This window comes from Pituophis catenifer, unplaced genomic scaffold, assembly GCF_029215685.1.
Source record: "Pituophis catenifer annectens isolate HBS135680 unplaced genomic scaffold, rPitCat1.0.hap2 SCAF_7, whole genome shotgun sequence".
NCBI classification, from domain to species: domain Eukaryota; kingdom Metazoa; phylum Chordata; class Lepidosauria; order Squamata; family Colubridae; genus Pituophis; species Pituophis catenifer.
The window spans coordinates 62,367,210-62,394,425 of record NW_027256887.1 but is presented as its reverse complement, the minus strand read 5'-3'; the positions used below and the strand labels follow the sequence as shown (position 1 = coordinate 62,394,425).

General features: G+C 38.1%; 1 protein-coding gene across 2 annotated transcripts; it reads left to right on the top strand.

Moving 5' to 3' along the window:
• The first annotated feature begins 271 nt into the window (after positions 1-271).
• MAFF (MAF bZIP transcription factor F) lies at positions 272-26,805 on the top strand. Of its 2 annotated transcripts, XM_070947528.1 has the most exons (4): positions 388-446; positions 3,059-3,123; positions 20,171-20,242; positions 23,451-26,805. In XM_070947528.1, the coding sequence occupies exons 3-4, from the start codon at positions 20,207-20,209 to the stop codon at positions 23,862-23,864; spliced, it is 450 nt and encodes a 149-aa protein (XP_070803629.1). In that variant the 5' UTR covers positions 388-446; positions 3,059-3,123; positions 20,171-20,206; the 3' UTR covers positions 23,865-26,805. The 2 variants fall into 2 exon arrangements, with proteins under 2 accessions (XP_070803628.1, XP_070803629.1); XM_070947527.1 differs by lacking the exon at positions 3,059-3,123 and having other exon boundaries at positions 272-446.
• The last annotated feature ends 411 nt before the right edge of the window (positions 26,806-27,216 follow it).

The window sequence follows — 27,216 nt, the reverse complement described above, 5'->3', positions numbered from 1 at the left end:
CTCATTCTTCGGTTCTTCATTTTTGCCCAGAAATGTGCAATCTACTTGTATCAAAGCATTGATTCTGAAGGCTAGCTACCAACCGCAAAACATTTGGTATGGTCCCTTTAAAAATAAATGCCCAGTACCAAGATGGCAGCTTCCTTTCACCATTCTTCAGTCTGTGCCCTTCACCAAGATGGGGAGGGAGGGGAAAGAATGATGTCATTGTATGACTGTGTTTTTATGAATGAAAAGAATCCTGTGAGTGAGTAATTCCAGGAAACTCATATTACAACTCAGCAGATCGCAGCGCAGCGCCCAGCTCAGCCCTTCGCTTCGGGAAAACAACAACTTCATTTGGGGAAATAAACAAGGCGGTTCGAAAGCTTAATTGTCAAGAAAACGCGGCCCCCTCCGATTGCATAGAGAGGAAAACGGCAAACAAAAGGACGATCTGGTAGGCAGTAAGTGAATATTTCGTTTATAATTCTACTTCACGGACGTCAGGGACGGAGGGCGGCTTGCACTTTGCCGAAGTGAGGCTTTTAATGTCAGACGCAGAGGGGTGAAAGCGATGGAGAAAACCGTAGCCGTGTGGTTCATTGTGGATTGTTTCCGTGTGGTGAGGAGGGGCTGTCTGGTGTTGACTTTCTACAGAGCTAGACAGTAATAGCTGTTTGTCGGGGGAATGTTTCAATTTAGCTGGTGTACAGCGTGTAGCTCTGTTCTGAAGAAAGAATCTGTAGAAGGAATCCGGATTTGGAGCAAAGCGTGTGTGTGTGTGTGTGTGTGTGTGTGCTTTTTTAAAAGAAACTGTTGTGTTGATTTGCCTGCGTTTCACAGTTGCGAGGCAGTTACAAGAGACAGGAAATCGCTTAATAAACAGGAGTTGCTCGTTACATTATTAGCCCTGTGTTTGCACGTGCTGAGGCCTCGGTCACATGTAAGAAGCCGTTTGGCACCAATGCGAGTTCCGATGTGCGGGTGGGGTGTGGATTCCATTGGAAAATCATGTGGATCGGTCTAAATCCGCCCTTTCCTTTCCTTTCCTTTCCTTTCCCTTCCCTTCCTATCCCGCCAATAATACATGAGAGTTGACAATGGTTCGGTTTGAACGATGGTGTATCGGCTTCGGAGGAATATTCAGGTGGATTCGGGAGTTCCCGGCGAAATAGGCTGAACCTCCAGAATGGTGCTGAACGCCTGATGACGCAGGGAAAGTGAAGAGCAAACGAAGGGTGACTTGGGAGTTTGGGGAATGTAGATAACCTGCATCAGCATTTAAAAACCTAAAAACAAATTGGCCTGAACTTGTGACTTTCGATTTTTATTTTTTTTTCCTATTGGAAGATCCTGGGATTGCTTCCATGCATAGGGGTCCTAATTAATCCCCCACTCCCGTCTTGTTCAACTCCTTAAAGATCATGAAGGCTTTTGTTTTTGTTGTTGTTTTTTACGCACATCTAGAGGGATGTCTTCAATTTTAATTTGGGGTTATTTCCTGTTTGGTGCGCCTCATTTCATTTAGATGAATAAACAAATGCACAATCCTACTTTGTTTTCAAATTTGGGATTCAAAGGATCTCGGGATTGTTTTGGGTTTAATTCTTTCAACGGCGTTTCTTTTTTTAAAGTCACCAATATAAATGACAAAGTTGAAAAAGAGATCAAAGTGGGGGAGGGGAAGCAGAAGTAGAACAGCCATCTTTTGAAAGAAAAGTCAAAAGGAGGAGTACGGTAAAAGCAACCAGAACAGGAGCAGGTGGATTTCTCCGAAGAGAGTGGACCACAGAGTGGACCACAGAGAGTGGCAATGCTGCAGAGAAGAGTTTGGGTTATCCAAGGCTGTTATTGCTAACCTAAGAGGCACTCAGTCAAGGACTGGCATCAACAGGTATTGTGATTTCAGTCTATAGTTATTAATTCACAAAAGAGCATGCATTTTGGATAAAGTGTTTGAAATTCTTTTTTCATATAAAGATGGCCAGTCTTTTTTTTTTTCCCCTGGAGCTTTGTAGCCTCTTGGTATACCTTTCCAATCTAATGTCCCCCGAAATACATTTGGCTATAGTCCTCTCATCCTCAGCCAGTGTAGTCACAAGCATATCTAAAGATCTGCAGAATAGAGAAGAAACTTCTTTTTCCCTTGAAAGGATACCTTTCTTGCTAGATGTTGATTGGAACTTCATTGAGGACAAGCTCATAGAGTTGCATCTTATATTTAGTGATACTCATGCTGCTGTAACCACAATTAAGTGATTATTAAGCTATTGAATTCTTTGTTTTGTTTAATAACTCTGCTTCTGTGCTCTACAAAAGTTCTGGTATGCCAGTTCTCTTGAAAGTTATATTTAATCTGTGGGGCAGGTGGTTTGTAGTTAACCATTAAAGAGAAAGAAGAGAATTATAAATTGCAGATGGTAAACCGACAGAAGAAAACCAAGACAAAATGTATCTCATAAATGTTTACTTAGGAAAAGGATTTAATCTGATCTCAAAGTTGCCTTCACTTGTGAGTAAAACAAAAACGTTATAAGCCTTGTATTATTGAGTTTTTGTTATGTGTAATTCAGCAGCCACAAGGATTCCTTTCCATGTAGACACCAAAATAAGTACAGTTTCAATTATTCTCTGTCCTAGTTTAAATTAATGTAGCTTAAGAAACAAAAGGGAACTACTGTAAAAAGGTAGTTTTGCATTAATTAAACTTGCTCCAATTTATAGACTCAGCAAACAATTTCTAGCTCATGTATTTGTAAGCTTTCTCTTCTGTAAAAGTGCAAAAGAAAATATTTCAAAGGGAACTTTCATTTTTTTCTGACTTTTAAGGATTCTAAAATGTGTGCCTGCATAGTATCACATTTTTGAAAATGTATGTTCCTCAAGATATATTGTTTCAGAGTACAGTTAGATTTCACGGTTCCCATAATGGCACACACATTCCTTTTATAAACTACAGCTGATATTTGTTTATAGATTCTAAGGAACGTGTGCTGGTGATGTGTTCCATCCTTTAATTATTGTTCTGATTAAGCCTATATTTAGTAACACCTTGTGTGTCTATCTTTTTTTGAAGATGCATTAACTCCCCCAGGTTGGCGCCTACCAGATGTATACAATCGTATCTTTCATAATTCCCAGGTAACTTGGCTTTTATATCCATAAACAGTCTGCATTTAGGCTTACATCTGAATAGATATCTATAGGATTCTACCTGGAAGACTAGATCAAGAAAAGCAGTAGTTAAAAGTGCAAATTTCTGGCTCCCATTATCTATATAAGTAACCATCCAGTATTTAGCAACTTGCCTATTTGCCAGAGTCAACCTGCAGTTCTGTGCAGGTAAGTAAGCAGAAGGGGTAGTAGGTAGGTGGGTGGGAGATTCTCCTTTCTGTAACTAGCAAGGAGCAGTCTTTTTCCTGAGCAAAGATATTTTAACCAAGGTTATTAACTTATTTAACACATGTAGTTTCCGTTTCCATGTTCAATTCAGAGGAGGCAATTTCTCCTTTTCTGAAACCTGCCTGGTAACTAACGCAAGTTGCTTTTTTAGCAGGCAAGTAAAAAATACACAAACCTGCAACTTTTGTTAGCTTGTTTTCAAGGCTGTTATCTTTATCCGTGACACAACACTGAGGACCAGAATGTAGATTCTGAACTTACAAGTACATTTGTGCAGATTTCTAGTAACAAAATTAAATCCATTCTTCCTATCCAAATTATATGGCAGGCACAGAGTGAAGGAAGTTTGGGGATAATTAAGAGTTTTTGCAGAGAAGATCTTTGAGCTTCGCTTGTAGCTGATATAATTGCCAGGAATGGGGATGTCTTAATTTACATCCAAGTCTCTTACACCAGATTGTGTTTGGTAGACTTTGGGATTATAGCAAAACTGAGTAGTTCCTATAATTGAAGGTTCCTTTGTTTTATTTAAAGAATGAACTGGAAAGGGTGGGGTTTTTTTTTTCTTCACCAGAGAATCTGAGGAAAGAGTTTGAGAGTTGAAATGAATTAAAGCTACCTGTGATGTGGTGTTTCATATGATCATTGCTATGTAGGGTTGGATATTCAGACAGCTTTCCCAATTCTCATCCTTTGCAGTTATCTTAACCCTTCTGGTGAGAAATTTTGAAAACTATAGTCTAATACTAGACTACAGTGATTAGATAATGCTCTTATATAAACCTACAAACTCCTTTTGTTGAAAGAGTGGACAAATCATGCTAAGATCTGGTTCATTTGACCACATCTTACAAAATAAAATGTAACTGGCGGGGTGGGAGTATACTATGTTGTAACTATGATTTATATAACCATAGTGGCTGGGTTTACACAATATATTAAGCCAGTTCTGGAAATGCAGCTTCCTTGTTATGCCTATAGATTCTAAAAAGCCCTGATACTGAATCCCTTTACTGTAATTAGAATTTGCAGCAATCTCAAAGATGCCATTCTGGTTAAAGGATCCCCCAAAAGGCAGATGTTTATGATTTGATTGTTACATGAAATCTGAAACATCTGTTGAAGAGGTGAACAGGGGAGGATTGTTTAAAAAATGCCACTGTGAATATGCTTCCTAGTTAAAGTTTCTTGCTGAGTATTTCATAGAATTATCCTCAAATCCTAGGTTTGGGTTTCTTGATCATTTTTGTATAGCTGCAACTCTTGGGAAGTTTTCTTTTACAATGGAAAGATTCTAATCAAAGTCATCTGGGATTAAATTTCTTGGCATGTAATGTCTCTTATGGTGAGCAAACAGTTGTGCCCAAAGTGTATTTTAAGGGTCCTTAAAGTTACCACAGGTTACTTATTTGCATGACTATAAATTTCTAGAATGATCGCTTTACATTTTGATTTCTTTATCATAATTTGATTAAAGAAGGGAAGAGATGGGTCGGGAGAGAACAATCAAAGTGCCAATACTTGTGTTGAAAATATTTTACAGATTACGTGCATTTTCTATATGCCATTTTTATTGACTAATCATTTGCACGGTACTGTGGTGGCTCACAAGTAAAATAATAAAACATTTTTTAAAAAAATCAAGCAAAGAAAAATCTAAAAGCAAATCTGCATTGGTGCTGAAAATGCACACCATATATGGACAGTTGAATGCTAATAGGTTTTCTTGGGTTTTAAGTTGGAAATTGCTCCACATGTTGTGCTGAAGGGTCATTTTTATTGAAATAATAAATCAGTGTATGGATGCTAAATACACAGCTTGGACTTGGGCATATTTCCTCAGGAATAAATCCCTTTGACCTTGTTGGAAGAAAATTTCTGAGTGAAATTTGCAAAGTGTGCATTTAAGGATATTCATTTCATTACAATCAGAATTCCATCAAGGCAAATTTGTTTTAGAATTTATAGGTATTTTTTTCCTCCTCTAAACAATTCTGTGTTGTTGACATGACTCTGGGTCAATCCTGAAATTCCTGGAAGGCATTTTATCAGGGGATATATTATTCCCAATCATGACTGTTGGGGTTTTTTTTCTTTCAGTTTATCAGAGTTTTATATATTGCAATAGATATATTAGCTCAATTCCCATACTTCCAAGCTATATGTGTATCAATAGCAGAATAGAAGCAACAACTACCAGACTTTACACACAAGGATTTCTTACAGCGGATATCTGGGTAAAATTTGTTTTTGAGAATGGAAGAATTGCTCCTTTGCCCATTTTTGTCATACCTAAGAATTGTTGAACTATAAGGGTTATGAATTTGGAAACAGTTGAATAGATGAGCTGAGCCAGAATATTAAAAGTTGTGCATGCATCTTTGTTTTGAAAATAGTGAACCTGTTTGGAGACAGGTTTGCTATTTTCAAAACAAAGATATATGTTTGTTTCCTTGCTGTTTCCATGTTGTCTTGGATATTTGATACCCTATCTAAGAAGTCCATTGAATACAGATGTGTATGCACATCCAAATGCACATCTTTGCATCGGAAAAGTTAACATACCGTTTGGGGGGAAATCTGTTAGTTTTGCAATAGTTCTGTACACTAGCAAAATAATAAACTTCTTAGACGCTGGATGCCAAATCCATAAAAAATCCCATATACAATGGGAATACTATTTTAATTTGTAGTTTTGTTTATAGGAGTTCTACGTATATCATGACGGAGGCAAAAGTTCTTAGTATTTGGTTCTTAAGCAATGGGTTGTGAGAGGTCCACTATTTCCCTTATCTAGCAAACATGTTCCATTTGCTTCATGGAATGTGGTTACACAAGTATCATAGAGACTTATTGGACATTCCCTCTGATGCAATTAGTGATGTCTGGGACAAGTTGCTACCCTCCTCCACATATAATGTTTTGCAGCACTCTGTGAACTTCCTTTTAAATTATATTGAAAAGGGTCACAAAGGGGTAAGAATGTGTGTGTACCAAAAGAAGAATTAGTTTTGCCCACACCCCCTTTATTATATTTGAGCTATCCGTTTTGAAAGAGTTTGGTACATTATTTAACTTTCTAAATATACAGTAATGTACTCAGCATCTCCGTTCTGCCCTGATTCTGCACAGAAATTTCAAACGGCGTTCAGCAGAAATATATTTGGAGAATATATATTCCAACCTACTTTCTTTGCTGGGGTATATAGTCATTATATTATATACTGTTAAGTCATTATATATAGCAGTGTGCAGCAGCAGCCAAAAAAGCCAACACTATGCTACCTTGCATTAACAGAGGGATAGAATCAAAACCACATGAAATATTAGTACCATTTTATAAGGCTTTAATAAGACCACACTTGGAATACTGCATCCAGGTTTGGTCACCATATTATTTTAAAAATATAAAGACTCTGGAAAGAGTGCAAAAAAGAGCAACCAAGTTGATTGCAAGGGTGGAGGCTAAAACATACGAAGAACGGTTGCAGGAATTGGGTTTGTCTAGTCTAGTGAAAATAAGGGCTGGGGTGACATGATAGCAGTGTTCCAATATTTGGAAGGCAGGGCGGAGGATTTTGGACAATACCTATATGACAAAATCGCTCAGATCCGGGGGGATTTGGACTCTGACTGGGTAGATCAGGGCAAGGTGACGAAGAATAGTCTTGAGAATGTTATCTGGGAGGAGTTTAACGCTGTGACTCCCGATGATGTGGACAGGATTTTGGGGAGACTTAGTGCGGCCACATGTTTACTGGACCCGTGTCCCTCCTGGTTGATACTGGCTTCCCGGGAGGTTACACGAGGCTGGCTCCAGGGTCTTATCAACGCTTCACTGAGTGAGGGCCACTTCCCCGCTGCCTTGAAAGAGGCAGTGGTGAGGCCTCTCCTCAAGAAGCCGTCCCTGGATCCGGCAATATTGGCCAACTACCGTCCTGTCTCCAACCTTCGCTTCATGGCGAAGGTTGTTGAGAGTGTGGTCGCGCAACAGTTCCCACAATTCCTGGAGGAAACATCTTATCTAGACCCGTTCCAGTCAGGTTTCAGGTCTGGGCACAGCACGGAAACGGCATTGGTCGCGTTGGTTGATGATCTCTGGAGGGCTCGGGACAGGGGTTGCTCCTCTGTTCTGGTCCTGTTAGATCTCTCAGCGGCTTTTGATATCATCGACCATGGTATCATGCTGCACTGGCTGGAAGAGTTGGGGGTGGGAGGCACCGTGTTGCGGTGGTTCTCCTCCTTTCTCTCTGACCGGTCACAGTTTGTGTTGGCAGGGCGGCAGAGGTCGACCTCGAGGCCTCTCATCTGTGGAGTGCCGCAGGGATCGGTCCTCTCGCCCCTTCTGTTCAACATTTATGTGAAGCCGCTGGACGAGATCATCCGTGGCTTCAGGGTGAGATACCACCAGTATGCTGATGACACCCAGCTGTACATCTCCAACCCAGGCCACCCCAATGATGCCCTTGAAGTGATGTCCCAGTGCCTGGAGGCTGTGCGGATCTGGATGGGGAGGAACAGGCTCAAGTTCAACCCTTCCAAGACTGAGTGGCTGTGGCTCCCGGCATCCTGATATAGTCAGTTGACTCCATCACTGACTATTGGGGGCGAGTCTTTGGCCCCCACAGAAAGAGCTCGCAATCTGGGAGTCCTCCTGGATATGCAGCTGTCCTTGGAGGAACATCTGACAGCTGTAACCAGGGGGACCTTTTGTCAGGTTCGCCTGATTCGCCAGTTGCGGCCCTTTCTTGATCGGGATTCCCTGTGCACAGTCACTCATGCCCTCGTCACCTCTCGCCTTGACTACTGCAACGCTCTCTACATGGGGCTCCCCTTGAAGAGCACCCGGAGGCTCCAACTGGTCCAGAATGCAGCAGCGCGGGTAGTGACGGGAGCAGCATGGCGCTCCCATGTAACACCGCTCCTGTGCGAGCTGCACTGGCTCCCAGTGGTCTTCTGGGTGCGCTTCAAGGTGTTGGTTATCACCTTTAAAGCGCTCCATGGCATCGGGCCTAGCTACCTTCGAGACCGCCTGCTGCTACCAACGACCTCCCATCGTCCCGTGCGCTCCCACAGAGAGGGCCTTCTCAGGGTGCCATCAGCCAATCAATGTAGGCTGGTGACCCCCGGGGGGAGGGCCTTCTCTGTGGGGGCACCTACCCTCTGGAATCAGTTGCCCCCAGAGATAAGGAGAATCCAAGACTTTAGTGCCTTCCGCCGTGCCTTAAAACCCACTTTTTCCAGCAAGCCGGGCTGGCTTAAGAAGAAATTTTAAATGTTTTAATTGGTTTGTATTTTTAATTTTGGGCCAAATTTATATATATTTTAATTGTTTTTTAATATTTGTATTTCATGTTTTTTAATTCTGGCTGTACACCGCCCTGAGTCCTCAGGGAGAAGGGCGGTATATAAATTTAAAAATAAAATAAAATAAATAAAATAAAATATTTGAAAATAAAGGGACTCAATCTATTTACCAAAGGCAAGACAAGAAACAATGGATGGAAACTAATAAAGGAGAGAAGCAACCTAGAACTAAGAATAAATTTCCTAAAACAGAGAACAGTGGAATGACTTGCCTCCAGAAGTTGTGGATGCTCTCCATCACAGGAGGCTTTTAAGAAGAGACTGGACAGCCACTTGCCTGGAATGCTACAAGGTCTCCTGCTTGAGCAGGGCATTTTACTGAAGACCTCCAGGGTCCCTTCCAACTCTGTTATTCTGTTAAAAAATTAAAAGTTTAGAATAGTGAGAGAAATCTATAAGGAACTCCTCCCAAGAGCAAGAATTTTACACCCTGTGAAGTTTGTTCTGTATCTCCACCCCTTGAAATGGCATAGGGAGCTACTGGTGTTGAGTTAAAGCATATAGGAATGACAAAGAATGAAATGGACCTGTAGCATAGAATGGCTTTGGTGAAGACAATTCTTAGCATCTTATAATGCTTGAATATACAAGGACCTTGCTTTGAGCTATTTGGATAATTCTCATAATCAGTCTGCTTTTTCAAGATTCAAGATGATACCGTACTATCGGCATTGTTTCCCCTTCCTACCGCCATTGTGTGTTTATTTCTTTGGACGTAAGTTTCACTATTATTCTATGTTTAAGTGCTTAAAAACCATGTGTTTAAAAATTGTAGCTTCAGAAAAGTGGCTGAACCTTAATGCTTTTTTAGTCTTGATTTTACGAAGTCAGGCCTTATGATTTTTTAAACCCTGTTTTATGGTTTATTGGGTTCTAGCTAATTATGATTTCTTCACCATTATTTAAGCAACCAGTGTTCTAGTGTAAACTAGTTCCAGTCTTACTAAGACAACTAAAAAGTAAAGAGACTTTTTGGATTAGAAACTTTGGATTAGTGCTCCTATCAGGAATTGGATGGTTGCACATTTCTTTAGGTTGTCACTTAAGAGACTGGCATTCCATTGTACTATCTTCCAGAAATAATGTACTACAAGCACCAGATTTTCCAGCTGGTGGGTTAATGTTGTAAGTCTCAACTTCTTGATTCCCAGTTTGTTAGCTCTTAGGAGGATAATAGTTCTCCATGCATATTTAGTTTTGCCTTTCCATCTTTTGGTGAAGAGACCGTCTCATGAGTAAGGAGTATTTGTTTCCCAAGTTTTTTGAATCAGCATTGAGAAAACATCATTACTTCATATTGATTACACACTGAAATTTAACTTTGCATTGATGGGTTATGGCAAGCATCGTACCCTGGACTAGCTGACTTTACTTCAAGAGACTCTTTACCCGAGATGATGTGGTGCAAATTTGCTTTGAGGATAAGCAAAGGATGAAAGCTTGATGACTTTCAAAAATGCTGTCAGTATTACAGTCCAATGTGTGCTTTGCATCACTTTCTGCTCCAGACTGTACAAATCTTGGAATCTCTTCAGTGTTATTCATGCAACTTTTAAGTCATCCATGTTTCTGTAGCAACCCCCTTTCTCATCAGTTTCTTTACTTGACCTGTTATTATTTCTTGCAATATGTCTTATCAGTTCTACAAGGTTTTTGGATAACAAAGATCTGTATATCTGCCTGAATACTTCACAACCTGGACTCCACTTCCAATAGTGACAAAAGGCACAGTAGAGATGGTAACACATTTCTGCTTCTGCTGATTTACATTGACCATGTGGCTGTAGAAACACAAGGCTTTAGAAAGGAATAGCCCATCCTATTCTGATGGTATGAGAAGGCTGAGAAATTATACATAAGTATATAAAATTGAATTGATTCAAGACTAGATGTAAGATACCTTATCCCTTGGCTGTAGTAAACTAAGAGTGAAAAATTAGTAAATTCAGCTGTAAGACATTTGAGTCTATGGGAAAGATGAAAATAAATGCTTTGGATTAGATTTAAAAATAGGTCTTCTGCAAGGTCTTGCTTAATTAACTATTGTTAATTAAACCATGTTTTTCTAGAGATGAAAAAGGGTGATTATACTCTTAAGGCATGTTTTAATGAGGTTAGATATTTGTTTCTATCATAATCTATCATTCCTAGTATTGCTTTGCAAGCAGGGGAATTTATAAGATATTTTAAAAATTGGAGGTATAACATTCAATTAAGTCACTCGTATTTCAACCAAGGTAGTTTTATTAAGAATATGAGAACGTTATTTGCCCTGCAGTCATAAGCTCTTTCTCTGACAGAGGGGGCCAAAGGAATATTCATGATTTCCAGGGGGCGACCGATGTAAATCTATTATATTAACTAAACCTCATCCCATAATAAATATCAGCCTTTAAGACTGAAGGATTTCTAGATAATAGCACTGCCAATTTCAAGAGGAAAAATTAAGCTTCCCAATGAGACAAGTGTATGAATGTGATCTCAGCAATAACTATTTAGATTTGTAGCCAAATGACTAATGGTGCTTAAAAACTTAATTTTGACCAGAGGATGAAATAATAATAAAAAAATATACTTAAATTCTACTTTCAAAGAAAGCACAACTTTCCTTGATGTGCTCATATTTTCAGGGGATATATTCTCTGGCCATCTCTCATGTTGTGAACTAAGAACTCTATGCTTTATTCTGAAATATATAAATATTGGTGACCTAATTCTAGGAAATCACTGCAGATGATTGAAAAATATACATATGATCTTATGCTTCAAATTTTATTCCTGGTACTCCAGAAAGCCTGTGAGATGAAGTGAGAAGTTTAGAAATCCTGACTTCAGAGATTGAAGTTAGATATCAAATACATTCTGGGACATTCTGTACATTCTGGGAGATTAAAAAAAAAAAACCTATATCTCCCTTAAACATTTTCAGTGTTACCTATGCTCCTCTTACTTATTCTGTACTTTTCCATTTACTTTCACATCCTCAAATCCTGGACTGAGAATAAATATCACATCAATATCTGAAAGTAAATGTTGAATATTTTAGTGATAATTGGATTTTCATTAGTGTGAAGGAATTGAGATTTTGGAGGAGTAGATAAAAGTACAAATATTTATCTATTTGGATTTATTTTGTTTATTTAAAATATTTATATAGCCATCCATCTTATAACCAACTCTGAGCAGTTCCCACTCAAAGTTTCCTAAAAGAGTTAAATAGATGATAATTAACAAAGGAGTAGAGATATCTAACCATCCCTGTGACTCTGAAAGAATTTCCTGTTCACATCTAGCCACATCATAATACTTAAAACTAATAAAATAATTTAGGGCAATATATCTCTCACATTTAACCTCACTTCAAATCTTGGAAAAATTAGGCTGGAACAACAGCTGTTCCAAAGTCATCAAGAGCTCACCAGATATATGAGCTTGGTCTGATCTTTGCACACTAATACGCTGGGCTTTACATTTAGGTATCTTTAGATCCCATATATGAATAGTTTATGCAAACTGAAATTTAGCCTTTTACCTACTAGATTACATTTCCCATAGCATAGATGTGAGCTTTAATCCAACACTTCTGGATTGGGAACTTCAAAGAAAATTGACAGCACTAGAAACCACTTGCGTGAAATCATGCTATTATAAAGTAAAAATTCATTGGTGCTATCCATATTCTTAAGAGCTCAGCGACATGTGGGCATAATCCTTAAAACATACCTATACATTTGAACAAACCTATTCTCAGAATGAAGATGGATATATGATGCCACTAGGTACTAATACATACAGTACATGATGAAACTAAATATTAGGGCAGTGTTTCTCAACACTGTGGAATTCTGGGAATTGTAGTTCATACATCTTAAAGTTGCTAAGATTAAGAAACTATGTATTAGGAGAATGGAAGCTCCTTGCTGTCTGCCGTTGCTGAACTACAATTCCCAGGGACCTCAGGGGCAGGTATGAAGAATGCTGAAAACTGCAATTCAGGGACATCTGTAGAACCACAAATTCTCAACTCTTGCAACTGAACTGAAATAATAATTTAGTAAACTATAAACGCCTTAGTCTGAGCTTCACCTACTGTTTCCAGAAGGCTTCCAAGAATAAAATACAATGTTGTGACTACTAGTTGTCAAAAGCTCTACATAGCACAGTTGTATTGGAGGTCAGTTTTCCAAGAAGAATGACAAAAAGGCAAATGTCAGCAAGATGTTCCCTTCATTGATAAATTATCAGAAAAATGCCAGGATCATTAAAGAAAGAGAAAGGGTGGTGGGAAAGAATGGAAAATTCTATATATTTGTCCTCAATTTTATACACTACTGCTACTTAGGTTGCTTTGGAAGGTCTCCATCTAAACATTAATGTACATGTACTGTATCTGTAGATTGTTGCTGGACCATCCTGGGACACAGCTCCTCTGTCCCCTCTCCTTTTAAAATGCATTGTATGTTGTGTCAAACATTGAACTCCAGGATTTAATTAAAAAACTATTATTTGAGATGGCTTGCTGTCCTCAAAGTACTGTTGTGCAAAATGAAAAGAGCAACTAGATCCAGCCACCAGGTATTTTCAGGGTGCCAGGTCTGGAGGGAAAAAAGAAAGAAAAGGACTAATGTTACTATGGGCCATAATCTTCCAAGATATCAGATGCTGCCATTGGCCTTACTATATAAGAATCATTTTTTAATCACAAATATGGCAGTGTAAAAATAAGGGCTACCCCCAAAGGAGATAAACTAAGAATAATCCCAATTTTTGAGAACACCTGTGTTGCAATATTTTCAGGATCAGACTCAATAAAGATAATAGAAGTTAGAGATTTAAATATATTTCTCTTTAATCATAATAGGCATTCTATATTCGCTGAATATTCAAGATAGAAGCAATGAAAATGGGGAGGATGGCTCCTTATATATACAAGGGGTGGAGCCAGGAATGGGAGTGGTAAATTATGAATACATTAAAGTCCAAAGAATAAGTTAACCCCTGATGTTCCATATATACATTATTTACACATTAGAGAATAAGGCATTTACATCTGACAAATCCCCCTCTAAATGCCGGTTCGTTATACAACACCAGTTACATTCAGATTCAGGACAATATAATACATATAATTTAGAAGTTAAATATTTGTGTTGTTTAGAAGGTAAGGGTTTTGTTAATATGTCAGCTAATTGTTCAGAAGTATCACAATGTATTGCTTTGATGAATCCGTCTTGAGATAGTTGTCTCACGTGCTTAAATTTTATATCAATATGCCTGGACCTTTGTCCAATTGCATCGGATCTAGATATTTCAATGGCCGCTTTATTGTCTTCATGCATAATAAATGGTAAAGTAGGTTTCTTCCAAATATCTGTGATCAAATCATTGAACCATACAAGGTTATTTGCAGCTTTAGACAAGCAAACATATTCCGCTTCTGTGGTAGAAGTGGCTACCAGTTCTTGTTTACCAGTATACCAGTAAACTGGACAATCGTTCAATAGAAAAACATAACCAGAGGTGCTCTTTCTGCATGATGTATCACCAGCCCAATCTGCATCAGCGTAACAAGTAATTTTTGGTTCTTTGTCATTATTGGGTTCCAATATTAAACAAAAATCTAATGTACTTTTTAGATATCTTAAAATTCTTTTGACAGCTTCCCAATGATATAAGGTTGGTCTGCTAACATATCTTGACAATAAATTGAGAGGTAATGCAATATCTGGCCTAGTCCAATTGGATATATAAAGGAGTGAACCTATAACTGATCTGTAAAATGTGTTGTCTTTAAACTCAGGGGAAGATTCATCAATGTTTCTGAGAAAATCAGTTTGCATAGGTGTGTCACATGTCTTGGCATTATTTAAGTTACATTTGTTTAGGAGTTCAATGATTTTATCTTTCTGAGTAAGTTTGAATCCCCTTTTTGTTTTGTTAATTTGTACACCAAGGTATTTGTTCACTCTACCTAGTGATTTCAATGAGAAGTGTTCGTTTAACTTATTTACAAAGATTTCCCTGCTCTCTTTATGCTTTCCAATATATAAAATATCATCCACATAAATTAATACAAATTCAATATGATCATTACTCTTTTTTACAAAGAAACAGTTATCAGCAGTGGTGGCGTTGAAATCCATGGTTTTAAGTACTTTTACCAAACAATCGTACCATCTTTTTCCAGATTGCTTCAATCCATACAGACTCTTATTTAATAACCAAATTTCGTTCTTATTAGTGTATTGACTGTGTGGTGCTCTTACATATATTTCCTTATCTAATTTTGCATGTAAGTATGCAGTCTGTATGTCATATTGAAACACGTCCAGATTGAGTGCAGATGCTACTACAAGAGCTGTTTTGACACTCTCTGTTCTCACTGTTGGTGAATATGTGTCAGTATAGTCTTCTGGATATTTTTGTGCATAACCTTGTGCAACTAGTCTGGCCTTGTATAAGGTATTACCTCCTTCTAAATTCTTAATTTTATAAATCCACCTGGTACCTATAATTGTTTTATCCTTAGGTGCGATCGCAGGTGTGAATACATTTAATCCTTGTAAACTTTCCATCTCTTTTTCCATAGCTAGTTCCCATTTTTCTCTTTCTTCACGGGGAAGTTTCAATACTTCCTCATATGTATTAGGTGTTATTTGTTCTCTATCCATATGCATTATGTAATCTTTGTATTTATTTGGTATTTGGTTTCTATTGTTTCTAATATTTCTTTCAGGTTTGCTATGGTTGTCATGCAAAAATCTAGCTTCCTTTTTTGTTAATGTGTCTGTCTTTATTTTATGCTGACTGTTTGTCCAAGTTTTGGTTTTGTTCTTACTTTTGTTAATACTTTGAATTTCTGTTGTTCCTTCCTCGCAAGATATATTATCTTTGCTTTTATTAGGAAATATTTCATTAAGGTGCAATTTAGACCAATTGGCCTGCTCATGGAACACAGCTGTTCTGGATACTATAAATTTGTTATTATTATCAATGAATCTGTACCCTTTGGTTCCAGTTTCGTATCCCATGAATCTTAATCTCCTGGATACGTTTTCTCCCTTTCTCCTCAATTGTTTAGGTATGTGTACGTCTGCAGTAACTCCAAATATGTGCATGTGTGCTAATTTGGGTTTTCTATTGTACATCACCTCATATGGTGTCTTATTCACAATACTGGACCATGTCCTATTTTGAGTGTAATTTGAATAATGTAAGGCTTCTGACCAAAATTGTTTGCCTAAACCAGCATCCTCTAATGTGCATCTAATCATGGTTTGTAGTGTGGAATTCTTTCTCTCTGCAATCCCATTTTGAAATGCAGAAAATGGATTGGACGTGAAATGTAGCATCCCTCTATCCTTTAACCATTGGGAGAATTCTTTAGACATGAATTCACATCCCCTATCTGTCATAATTTGTTTTATTCTAATATTATGTTGTGTTTCTATGCGTTTGTAGAATTCCTTAAATTTCTGAAAGGTTTCATCCTTGTGCTTTAATGTGTAAACAAAACCATAGCGACTGTAATCATCCACTATTGTTAGGAAGTAACGTTTTCTATAGGTAATTGATGGAGTTAATGGACCAACTAAGTCCATATGTACCAAATCAAAAATATTGTTGGTTGATCTGTTAGATTTTTTTGGTCTGGGACTGGTTTTTAGTTTGGTGGATTTACATACTGAGCATTCCAAATAATTTTCACAATTTTTTATTTTGACACCTTCTGCGTGTTCAGTCATTTTTTGTACTACAGGAAAGCTTGCATGTCCTAACTTCCTATGTAAGATGTGAGCACACTCATCATGAATTGGTTTACCTATTTTTGGTTTCTTCTCATTGTGTGTATTTTTGTTATCATGAGTTATTTTACATTCATCATTGTCACTGTTACTGACATTTTCATCATCTGCTTCAATACAATCTTCCATATTTGAATCAATGTTATGTAACCATCTTTCTTTGGTTATCAGATAGGGTAGACCCCCTTTTATCATCACAGTGCCTACATTTGTTTTGTTCTTTTCTATAGTTGCTTTCCCCTTTGAGAAAACTATATTGATGTCAGATTCTCTGCTTAGTTTTATGGCACTCAGTATGTTGTGAGGTATTTCTGGGATTAATAATACCCCCTCTATTTTCCCTAAACCAGGCAAGGTCACATTTCCTCTGCCTAATACTTGAACCTTTTCTTGATTAGCTACCTTTATCACAAACTTATCTTCTGTAAATGAAGATAATATACTTTTGTTGTTAGTGGTGTGATTTGTTGCACCAGAATCAATAAGCCAATTATTGTTCTCATCTTGTTGTGTTCTGGTGCTGTCTTGTTTATTTAGCCCATTTAGTGACCCAGATTTTCTCTCTTTTGAATTTTCTCTACCCCCTCTACTTTCTCTGTAATTTGGTGGACTTCTATATTTGTGTCTATCTGTGGAAGATTGTCTGTAATTGTATTTGCTCCTGTATTCTGGCCTATGTCTTTCCCTTGGGACTTTGGGACAGTCTCTTCTACTGTGTTCCCTGGATCCACAATTGTGGCATCTAAAGACCTCATTATATTTATCTTGAAAGACTACTTTCCTAAAAGATTTGTGTTCTGTTTGGTTACTGAAACGATTTTTTCTTGAATTGTCTTCTGCTATCAATTTGTTAGATAAACTTTCTATTGATAAATATCCCAAATTAATGGTATCTAAGTGTGACATAAAGCCATCCCATGATGGATCAAGTGAATTGATAATAACACTTTTCATTGTTTGATCTGAAATCACTTCCCCCCTCAATTGCAGCTCTGCTCTTATTTTGTTTAGATTTATCAAATGCTCACTTATAGAAACCCCTGGTTTCACTCTAGAAGAAAAAAAATCCTTAGACATTCTTGTGGTTGTGGCTACGCTATCGCTGTGAAATAGATTAAACATGCATTGAATTATTTCTGATACAGTTAGGTTTGGTTTGATGCTATGATACATTGCAGGAGACACGCTAGAAATTATTATGAAAAATGCTCTATGATGTAAACAATCTATTTTTAAAGTCCAAGGTCTTCTTGGAGGACTAGTTATAAAGAATAGTAAATTTTCTTTCATAAAAATAACCTGAAGCTGTTGGTACCACTCTTGTAAATTAATGCCATCAACTCTAAGTTTTGGGAAGTCACTGGGTAAATTCCCTACATTATTCTGTCCATTACTTACAACCTGAGGCAGTCCGTGGTCTCTCAAGTGCAGGAAATTACAGAACGGCATTGGGATGCTTGTAACGAGTCTGCGCGGTTCTCTGGCCAGTTCAAGTCTTTCGGGGCCGTCTACGTAGTTTTGCACATGCGCGTTGCTCATTTCTTCTTTGGCGCCGTTGTGGAAGGTTCTCTCCATTTCAGCTCTCTCGATCCGCTCCTCTTCAGATGAGTCGGTCTCTGGCTCGGTTTTTGGGGCTTTGGTGATGGCGACGGTTCTTTTCTTTCTCTTGTGTGCGCTGGCACTCGATTCTGTCTGCGGTGTAGGACGGAATCGGCATGGCTCTCTGGGCTCGGGTGTCGTCGTTTTCGAAGTCAGGATGGGAGCGTGCAGGTCTTGAGTTGTCGGTTTGATTCCTTGCTTCTTTGTTGATGTCTTGGAAATTTTCAATCTTGGCCCAAAAGCAGCAAAAAGCGTTTTCATTGCTGACTTTACTTGAGACTTTGTTAAATCGTCTTCACTTTCTGATTTTGGTTCATCTGAAGAGTTTGAGACTTCTTTTTCACTTTCTTCGTCTGATAGCGTTTTTCGCGCCAGAAATTTTGAACTGAGCGTTTTGATTGGCTCCGCTTCACTCTCTTTTGAAGTTCGTTGAAAACAAGATGGCTGCCATTCAAAATTTCGCGCGATGTCACATCTTTTCTTTTTTACAACTATTTTCTCAGTAGTCATTTCACTCACAGTTTTTTGATCTTTGGGTTTTTCTTTAATGACGTTTTTCTCTCTCGCTGCTCCGCTGTTTCTCAGCATCTCCTGGAGGTCCGCGATGAGGCTTTCATCATTCTTTTGGCTTTTTAGTATCTTTAATATCTCTGACTTGAGTTCGTTATTTTCTATCTCGATTTCTTCCTGGTCGTTATTTTCACTCATCAGTTCTTCTTCTTCAGTGGTGTATTCTTCGGATTCTCTCGAAATCGCATTAGTGGATTCGTTGATTGTCTCTTGATCAGTTTCTATTTCTTTGCTGTAGGCCCTGGTGTTGGGCCTATCTTTCTTGGACATTTTTTATTACTTATTGAGTCAATTAACCATCCTCTGCTACCAGCTTGTTGCAATATTTTCAGGATCAGACTCAATAAAGATAATAGAAGTTAGAGATTTAAATATATTTCTCTTTAATCATAATAGGCATTCTATATTCGCTGAATATTCAAGATAGAAGCAATGAAAATGGGGAGGATGGCTCCTTATATATACAAGGGGTGGAGCCAGGAATGGGAGTGGTAAATTATGAATACATTAAAGTCCAAAGAATAAGTTAACCCCTGATGTTCCATATATACATTATTTACACATTAGAGAATAAGGCATTTACATCTGACAACCTGATCCACAGATTGTATAGATATATCTGACTGCAGACACAGCTCTCTAATGCAGTGTTTTCCAAACACTGTTCTAATGTATAATTCTTAGTAGTGACATACATCTGCCCTTTGGGATGTAAGGGTTTGGCTTATTAGTCACTCTAGTCCCCATTCCCCAGTGGACTGAAGTTCTTGTTCTGCCAAAGACCAAAATGTGTTGCTCTTATTCCCTCCCTCGTGTCTCCTTTCAGGCCCTGCCATTTCAGAGACACACCCGTCAGCTGGCTCTCCACTGTTCAGTTTCCTTCTCAGGAAATGTTTGCCCTTCTGTGTTTCCGGCAACTGCAGAGCATGTCCATTATAGAGTCACTATACAGTGGAGGAGAGGATGTACTGAAGATACCTCATATTTTGCTTGGGTGACTAGGTAGGCTGTTCTGTGCAAAAAAATTTCATTTTGGGCTTAGAATTCTGGGAGATGACATCCACACATCGTAAAGTTGCCACGTTTGAAAAACACTGCTTTGGAGGAAATTAACAGCATTTTAAAATATATTTATTAAAACAAAACCAAAAAAAAAAACACAGAATCATTTAGATGCTGGGTCAGGATTTGGGAATCTCTGTTGCTCCTGCTGAAGTAAGGAACTGTGACTCCAGAATTTTTTTAATTTTTTTTTTTAAAGCCAGCTGGGCAAGATGGATAGTAGGAAAATGAGACTGGAAGACCTAGACAGATGAAAAAGAAGGGAAATTCTGTGAAAGACACAACCTGTGGAGAAGCTTTAAATAACAACAATCTTGAAAAATGAATAGCAATCACAGATCTTTCTATTCCCCCCCCCTCTCTCTCTCTCTGTTCAATTACAGGCTGTTTCTGGGGGACTGTCAGGAGTGCCCAAGAAAATGTCAGCTGACAGCTTGTCAACCAAAGCCCTGAAGGTAAGGACATAACCGTTTGGAAAATCATGTTTCTCTCTGTAATTTTTTGGCAAGCTGGAGGGTCTCCTAAAGATTTCATGTCCTTTCCATAAAACTCTGGTATTCTGCTATAACAGATCGAACATCATGACTTAAATCAGTAATTATTATCTGGCATTAAAAAAACAACATCCAGAGTTCTTCTTGGAAGAAAAGTAAACCTTATAGACTCTACAGAATTTGTGCACAATTTATGTACATCTCCTTTCCCCTGAACATCTTTGCAATTATTCTAGCCCCACCTTTCATTTTCCCTCTTCTTTGTGCCCTTACTTCCTTGTTCTCTCTTCCCTCCCTTTCTCCATTTTTTTCTTCTTGCTTGTGTTGTTGTTCACTTTCTCTTTTGGCCTCACCCTCTTTTCACAAATGGTGAACATGTGTGTGGAAATTTGTATGGGATTAAATTATTTCCAATAAATTGATACAGGACTTCTTTTTAAAGAATAGCCAGTCTGTAATCCACACTGTTGCTGAAGCACATAAGGACGCATATTTGCAAATGGTTCTAGCAGCATTGAGCCAAAAGGGGAAGGATGTTCTGTGTCTTTCCTAATGTAATTTTTTTCTCTGAGAGTTATTGCACTGATGTGGCTTTGTTAATGTGAACTATAAATTCTTGCCATACATATGCATACACAAACACATTTTGGCAAGCTGGCCCCCTTTTAATTTCCTCAGAAATATTTGAAGAACGGCACTTGCTTCTCCATATAAGTATTTTCCCTGCTTGTATTCAAGAAAAGAAACAACAAAAAATTGAAACTATTGCCTCCCCATTCTTAAGATTGTCACATTATTTGTTTAATAGCAATAGCGCTTAGGCTTATATACCACTTCATACTGCTTTACAGTCCTCTCTAAGTGAGTTTTAGAGTCAGCATATTGCCCCCAACAATTTGGGTCCTCGTTTTACTGACTTCAGAAGGATGGAAAGTTGAGTCAGAATCGAACTACTGGAGTGAGCAAGCAGTGAGCCTGCAGTACTACATTCCAACCACTACTACACCACAGCTGTTTAAACAAACCTGGAGAACAGAGGCAACCCATAAAGCCGAGGTGGCACAGTGGGTAGAGTACAGTACTGCAGGCTACTTCAGCTGACTACTAGCTGCAGTTCAGCAGTTCAAATCTCACCAGCTCAAGGTTGACTCAGCCTTTTAGCCTCATCCTCATCCGAGGTGGGTAAAATGAGGACCCAGATTGTTGGGGGCAATATGCTAACTCTGTAAACCACTTAAAGAGGGATGTAAAAGCACTATGAAGCGGTATATAAGTCTAAGTGCTATTGCTATTATTGTGTGCAGGTAAAGTAAGGACTAAAGTAAGGACTGGTGGAAGTGTGTCCTGCTGAGAAGTCACAGAAATTGCCAAGGGAAGCCAGCCCCTCCTTTATATTAGAGTAAAGAAATGCATTCTTCATTGTCAGTCTCTAGCAGTAAGTTTTTTAAAACAAAAATCCAGGGCAGTAATTTTGGAACTGTATTTACCTGCTTCACTGTTCTAGAAGAGGAAACCAACACATTAATTTAGAACAGATTTTGTATGAAACAGCCAGGGATAGGTATGCTCACCCCAAGGTTTTTTAGGGAGCCAATAATTATTGTCTGGAAGCTGGTGAATTTTGTTAAAAGACCTACAACTAAGCAGGTATTAGGAAATTATGATAATATCATAATGACAATATTCAATTATAACTTTGTTTCTAGCAATGCATGATTTGCAAAGGAACGCTGTGCTTTTGTTTACATGTCTTTGTTTTCCTGACACTATTAGAAATTATCAACTGATTAAACAAAATAGCTTCAAGCAATATGTAGTCTAAGTGTGGAAAGTCAGACTAGGTTGGTTTATTTGGCCAAATGGTCACTTCCTTCTAATTATTTAATGCCCCAAAACAATTTGAATAGGAATGGGTATTCCTGCTGTGTTCCTATAAGCTGGAAAAGTCAGGATAATAAAGTGTTGATTCACTAACTTTTGCTTAGAAACACCTCAAGGCAGAGAAATTGCAAATTCTGTTCATAAGAAGTGTTTGGAAATTGATCTGGAATTCAGCCAGTAGCATCTGAACTGCAGCAGGAAAATATCACATGTGTCTTACACCAATATTGAGCAATGCTTAGTCAGTGTTATATCATAATCTTGATATTCTCAAAAGCTAACGACTCAAATACAGTATGTAGTTACTTTCTCCATTAGGAGTTTGGAAACAGATTTTTTCTTCTGTTTCTACATAGTCTGCATAGGATTGCGCTGTAAATGGTCTATGATCCCATAGATAAAGGATCGTATCAAACCAATTTTAAGATTTGCATCCTGGATCCTGCTTTTTCAATGCCCTCTGAATCAGATTTGTCTGATTAATCCCAGAAATGGACTATCTTCTGCAATGATATCTGGATTGTGAGATCCAATACTAGATATATTCGTGTTGCTCCTTTAGATTTTTTCCTCTGAATCCAAAGAACATTCCATCTTTCAAAAATGCTTTATAAGAGGGGAAAAAAAATGAAATTTACATAAAAACAGTTTCTGTATACTAATTGATGAATTGGATCAAAAGGTTAATACAATGAAGTTATGGGGGAATTACATAAAAGAAATACAACATTTTATATTTGGTTGTAATTTCTGCTGCTGTGAAATAATAACAATGATAAAATTGAAGATTAAAGAAGTCTTTCAAGAAACAAAGTGATGGGAATAAATCCAGACTGAGCTAGTCATACTTTGATCCTACTTATTTAGTTGATGGGTAACTTTTATTGATTCAGTTGACACTGATTTAAGTACACAACTCCTCTACTGAGAAGTAAATTCCATTGAGTTCATTAGCATCAATTCCTGGCTAAATAATTTAAAGATCTTAGTCAAGTTTTCAAATTTCAAAACCTTATAATAAAATCAATTAATGTTATTATGAGGAATTTATAATATAACTATTATAGTATAAGGAGGGAAAACCCTAATTCAAAGAACATTGCAGAAAATATATACAAATGTATATAAATAACAATGCCTACATACTATTGCTACAAACTGTTCCCCTGTTGATGTTGCTTTATTCTTCTAGGCTCCCATTGCTCTTTCCAGTTGTTGTTGTTGTTGTTGTTGTTTTTCCCATACTTGTACATCTGATTCTCAACTATTTGATCCTTTTCTTAAACAGATCAAACGGGAGATGGGTGAGAACACACCACATCTTTCAGATGAGGAGCTTATGGGATTGTCAGTGCGGGAACTTAACCACCATCTGAGAGGCCTGTCCAAGGAGGAGGTAGCAAGATTGAAGCAACGTCGGCGCACTCTGAAGAATCGTGGCTATGCGGCCAGCTGCCGAGTAAAGCGGGTGTGTCAAAAGGAGGAGCTCCAGAAGCAAAAGACAGAGTTAGAAAGGGAAGTTGATAAGCTAGCACGGGAGAATGCTGCCATGCGCCTTGAGCTGGACGCCCTGCGTGGCAAGTATGAAGCGCTGCAGGGCTTTGCCCGCACAGTCACTGCTCATGGCACTGCCGCGAAGGTGGCAACTGCCAGCGTTATCACCATTGTCAAATCTGGTTCCAACCAGGCCACCTACTCCTAGTGCCTACAAGCCGAGCCATGAACTAAGTCCTGTTGCCATGCCTCTGCACAGCTCTTACCTAAAGTGGCTGTAGCTGCACTGGCTCTTTCCTTCTCCCACTTTTGTTCTACCCACTGGAGGAGACACAGTTGACTTGAAGACCAAATGGCTAAATGTTGAACTTTGTCCTTAGTCCTTGCCTTCATTGGAAGATTGTGGGAAAGTGGTGCCCAACTTGTGTGTAACTTTAGCTGTCAGTTATTTGTGAATTGGATTACAGTGGCCAGTTATTTTTCTTTTCCATTTTATATTTGTTAGGTTTTCTTCTCTGCTGCTTCATACCTTACGACTGATTAAATGTAAAACAGAGAGGTTTGAAGATGAGATCTTAGTTGGAAATGCTGCTTCAGAGAAGTTTTGACAGCAATTATAGAGAAAGGCAGATAGCTTCTACCTGATGGGGGGAAAAAGGAGGATGCCAAGATTGAAGTCTCCTTTTAATGTCTAAAACCTAGTGATTATAATAATCCAGATGTTATCAGAGGATATCAATTTCCCAGTTTCTTGGTGCGTTGTTCAGACACAAGTCTAGGTATTCATGTATAACTCTGTCTGCTTTTTGTTGTAAACCATAGTTCCCAGTTACCTACTGTTTAATTCAGAGCCTCTTGATTGCATCAGCATGAAATTGTTGTTTTACAAGAATCAGTCTGAGCCTTTGATGAGTAGACATTTAAATAAGGTCAAGAAAAGTGTCATTGCTTGGTGACTGCAAGGGTGATGGAAAAACGGATCACAAAAGGGACATGGTCAAGAAAAGAGCTAGTTGCTGCTAACCCACCCTAGGAAGAAATAAAGGAATTATGCCCATTGCAGAGATTGGAGAGACAATCTCTCTGCAACTGTGTGTGGATGCAGCTGTGCTCCAAATACTCTTTTGATTATAAAAATGCTCTTTTGCTAAGGTTATAAGATTTATGGACAAAATAGAAGCAGTTTTCTAAAGAGGGAGAAAGAGAGAGAGAGAGACAAGAAAATGGGAAAAGTAAAGAGGGAGTGTATTAAATGAGGCAGGGGTGGATAAAGCAAGTGAGACTGATGGACAGTGAAGGGTCATCAGAATTACAAGTGAAGTTCTAGAGAAGACACTGAGGTCTAAAACAATTAGTCCCATGAGGGGTACCAATAGCAACAAACAGAATGTAATGAAGAGACCCTTTTGTATTTTCTTTCTGTTTTTGCATTGGCAAAAGATTAGAAATAGAAACTCAGGAAAGAAATATACCCAACTATTACAGAGATTAAGACATTTTATGTTCAAGAGAACCAAGCTATATGAAGGTTGGCCCAACCCCAAGAAGCATTACAGGCAATTGGGTGTAGGGTTCTGAGGGGTTCAGAATCAGTCCTAATCATAGCGATGGGGTGTAACCCAGCACATCTCTTCCAGTTTCTTTTTTTCCCCCAAAAAGCAAGTTGAGAAAGATCCAGTCACTTATATAGAACACGGAAAAGAGGCTTTGGTTGGAAATACATTGGTGAGGAATATAGTTCCTCTGTGCTGTTTTGTGGCCTAATTTTTGCCCCATTCAGCTGTGTAAAATGCAAGATGCATTTCTATTGAGGAAAGTGTAGTAGCTGAAATTCAAAACCCTATTCTTCTTTATATCTGAAGGATACATTTTCACAAGAGCAGCAAAATAGCTTGAATCGTAGCCAAAAATAATTTCTGTCATGAAAATAAAACCTAGTTTGGTCTAAGCTAGCACAATGGCAGAGTTAGGTTCTCCTGGATGCCACTGTATTTGTCTCTTGTTCTTTTAAGATAATATTCTCATATGCACTTAGCAGGATTTACTGTAAAAACCACACACTTCAATTTTTAAAAATGTTTACAATCACAATCTCACCCCTTTCATTGTAGCAGCTTTTATACCGTCCAGTGGTTTTCATTCTGCCATGTTGGCTGGAAATATGTATTGCAGAGAACACAAACATGGAAAAAAACTGATACCATTCAAAAGCCTAACTTAGTAAACACACAAACTTAAACAGTGTATTGTTTCCCTTTCTCTGCCATGCTGTTATGAATCCCATATGCCATTTAAACCAAGCTGCCTGCATGTACACACAGAATATTAGTAGCATTGGACTTGTAGAATCAGCTATTGATATACTGCCTATCTGTATGCCTTTTTGGCTAAGCAGTTTTAGCCCATTGCCTTCTCATTTTAAAGTGGATATGACATTTTACGTCAAGCATGGATGATATGAGAATAGCACATCTGTACCAAGAGACACTGGCAGCTCCATTGCTTAAGAAACTGGGAAGTTTATACACCTGGGAGACATGGATACAGTAATTCTGTGGAAAGCATGGAGAAGGGTTAGATTAGAAGATTTAGGAAAGTACCTTCTTCCATTAAATATATGTTGCTAACATAAGAACCAGTGAGTATTTGTGGGTAATCATTTCCAGGCATGTGCCAGTGACTTATTTAAGTGGCAAATATGATCCATTTTTAAAAAAGACATATGGTTGGGTTTACCCATCCTGCAGCTTAACGTGACTTCTACCCCTAAGATGGAATCAGCTTCCAAACCAGTGTTGTCCATCCTTTCTCTCCAACCTTTTGATCCTTAGTGGGGATTCCCTCTTTAACGTTTCTCCCCTTGTCACCCTATTTTTCCTTGTTCCTACCCTGTGATTTATTTATTGCACGAATATAAGTTATTTTCACATTCTTTATGCCGTTCTGCCTTGTGGCACGGCCGGGATGTTGGTACAGAGCTGTACTTTATATTTTATATATGCAAATCACATTTTATCTTCTATAGAGCAAGAAAAAAGTACTTATTTATTTTCTGACTTACAGTAAGTGTCCTGCCAGACTCCTCTGTATTTTGTAGAATTTACAAATAAAGCCAGATTTTTTTTCCAAAATGGAGAAACTGAAAATAAGTGATATGTGCTCTTTTCTTGTGAAAATGAAAGGGATTGTGCTGAAGATCTAGGAATCGATTCTGGGAATTTCATTGAAAATGTATAATTATACAGCATTAATTTTATGTCTGCTAGTCATTTGCAGACATAGTAGATAATATGCCATGCATTTTTAGCAGCTTTCAACACTAGGTAAGGTTGGGGGGATAAAAATCTGCTTCTGAGTTACTGGAAGCCACTATTGGAAGTATTTTCCACCTTTTAAGGATGATAGGTTTATTTCTTATTTAAGTGAACCACAAAGTGCTTATGTGATTTGGCAAGACACATTTTTGTGAGAAAGCCAATAAAATTAAAATACTGTAGAAACCATTAGTCCAATCTTAATAAAACATGAAACAGGTCTAAATTTAGGAATACATAATTACC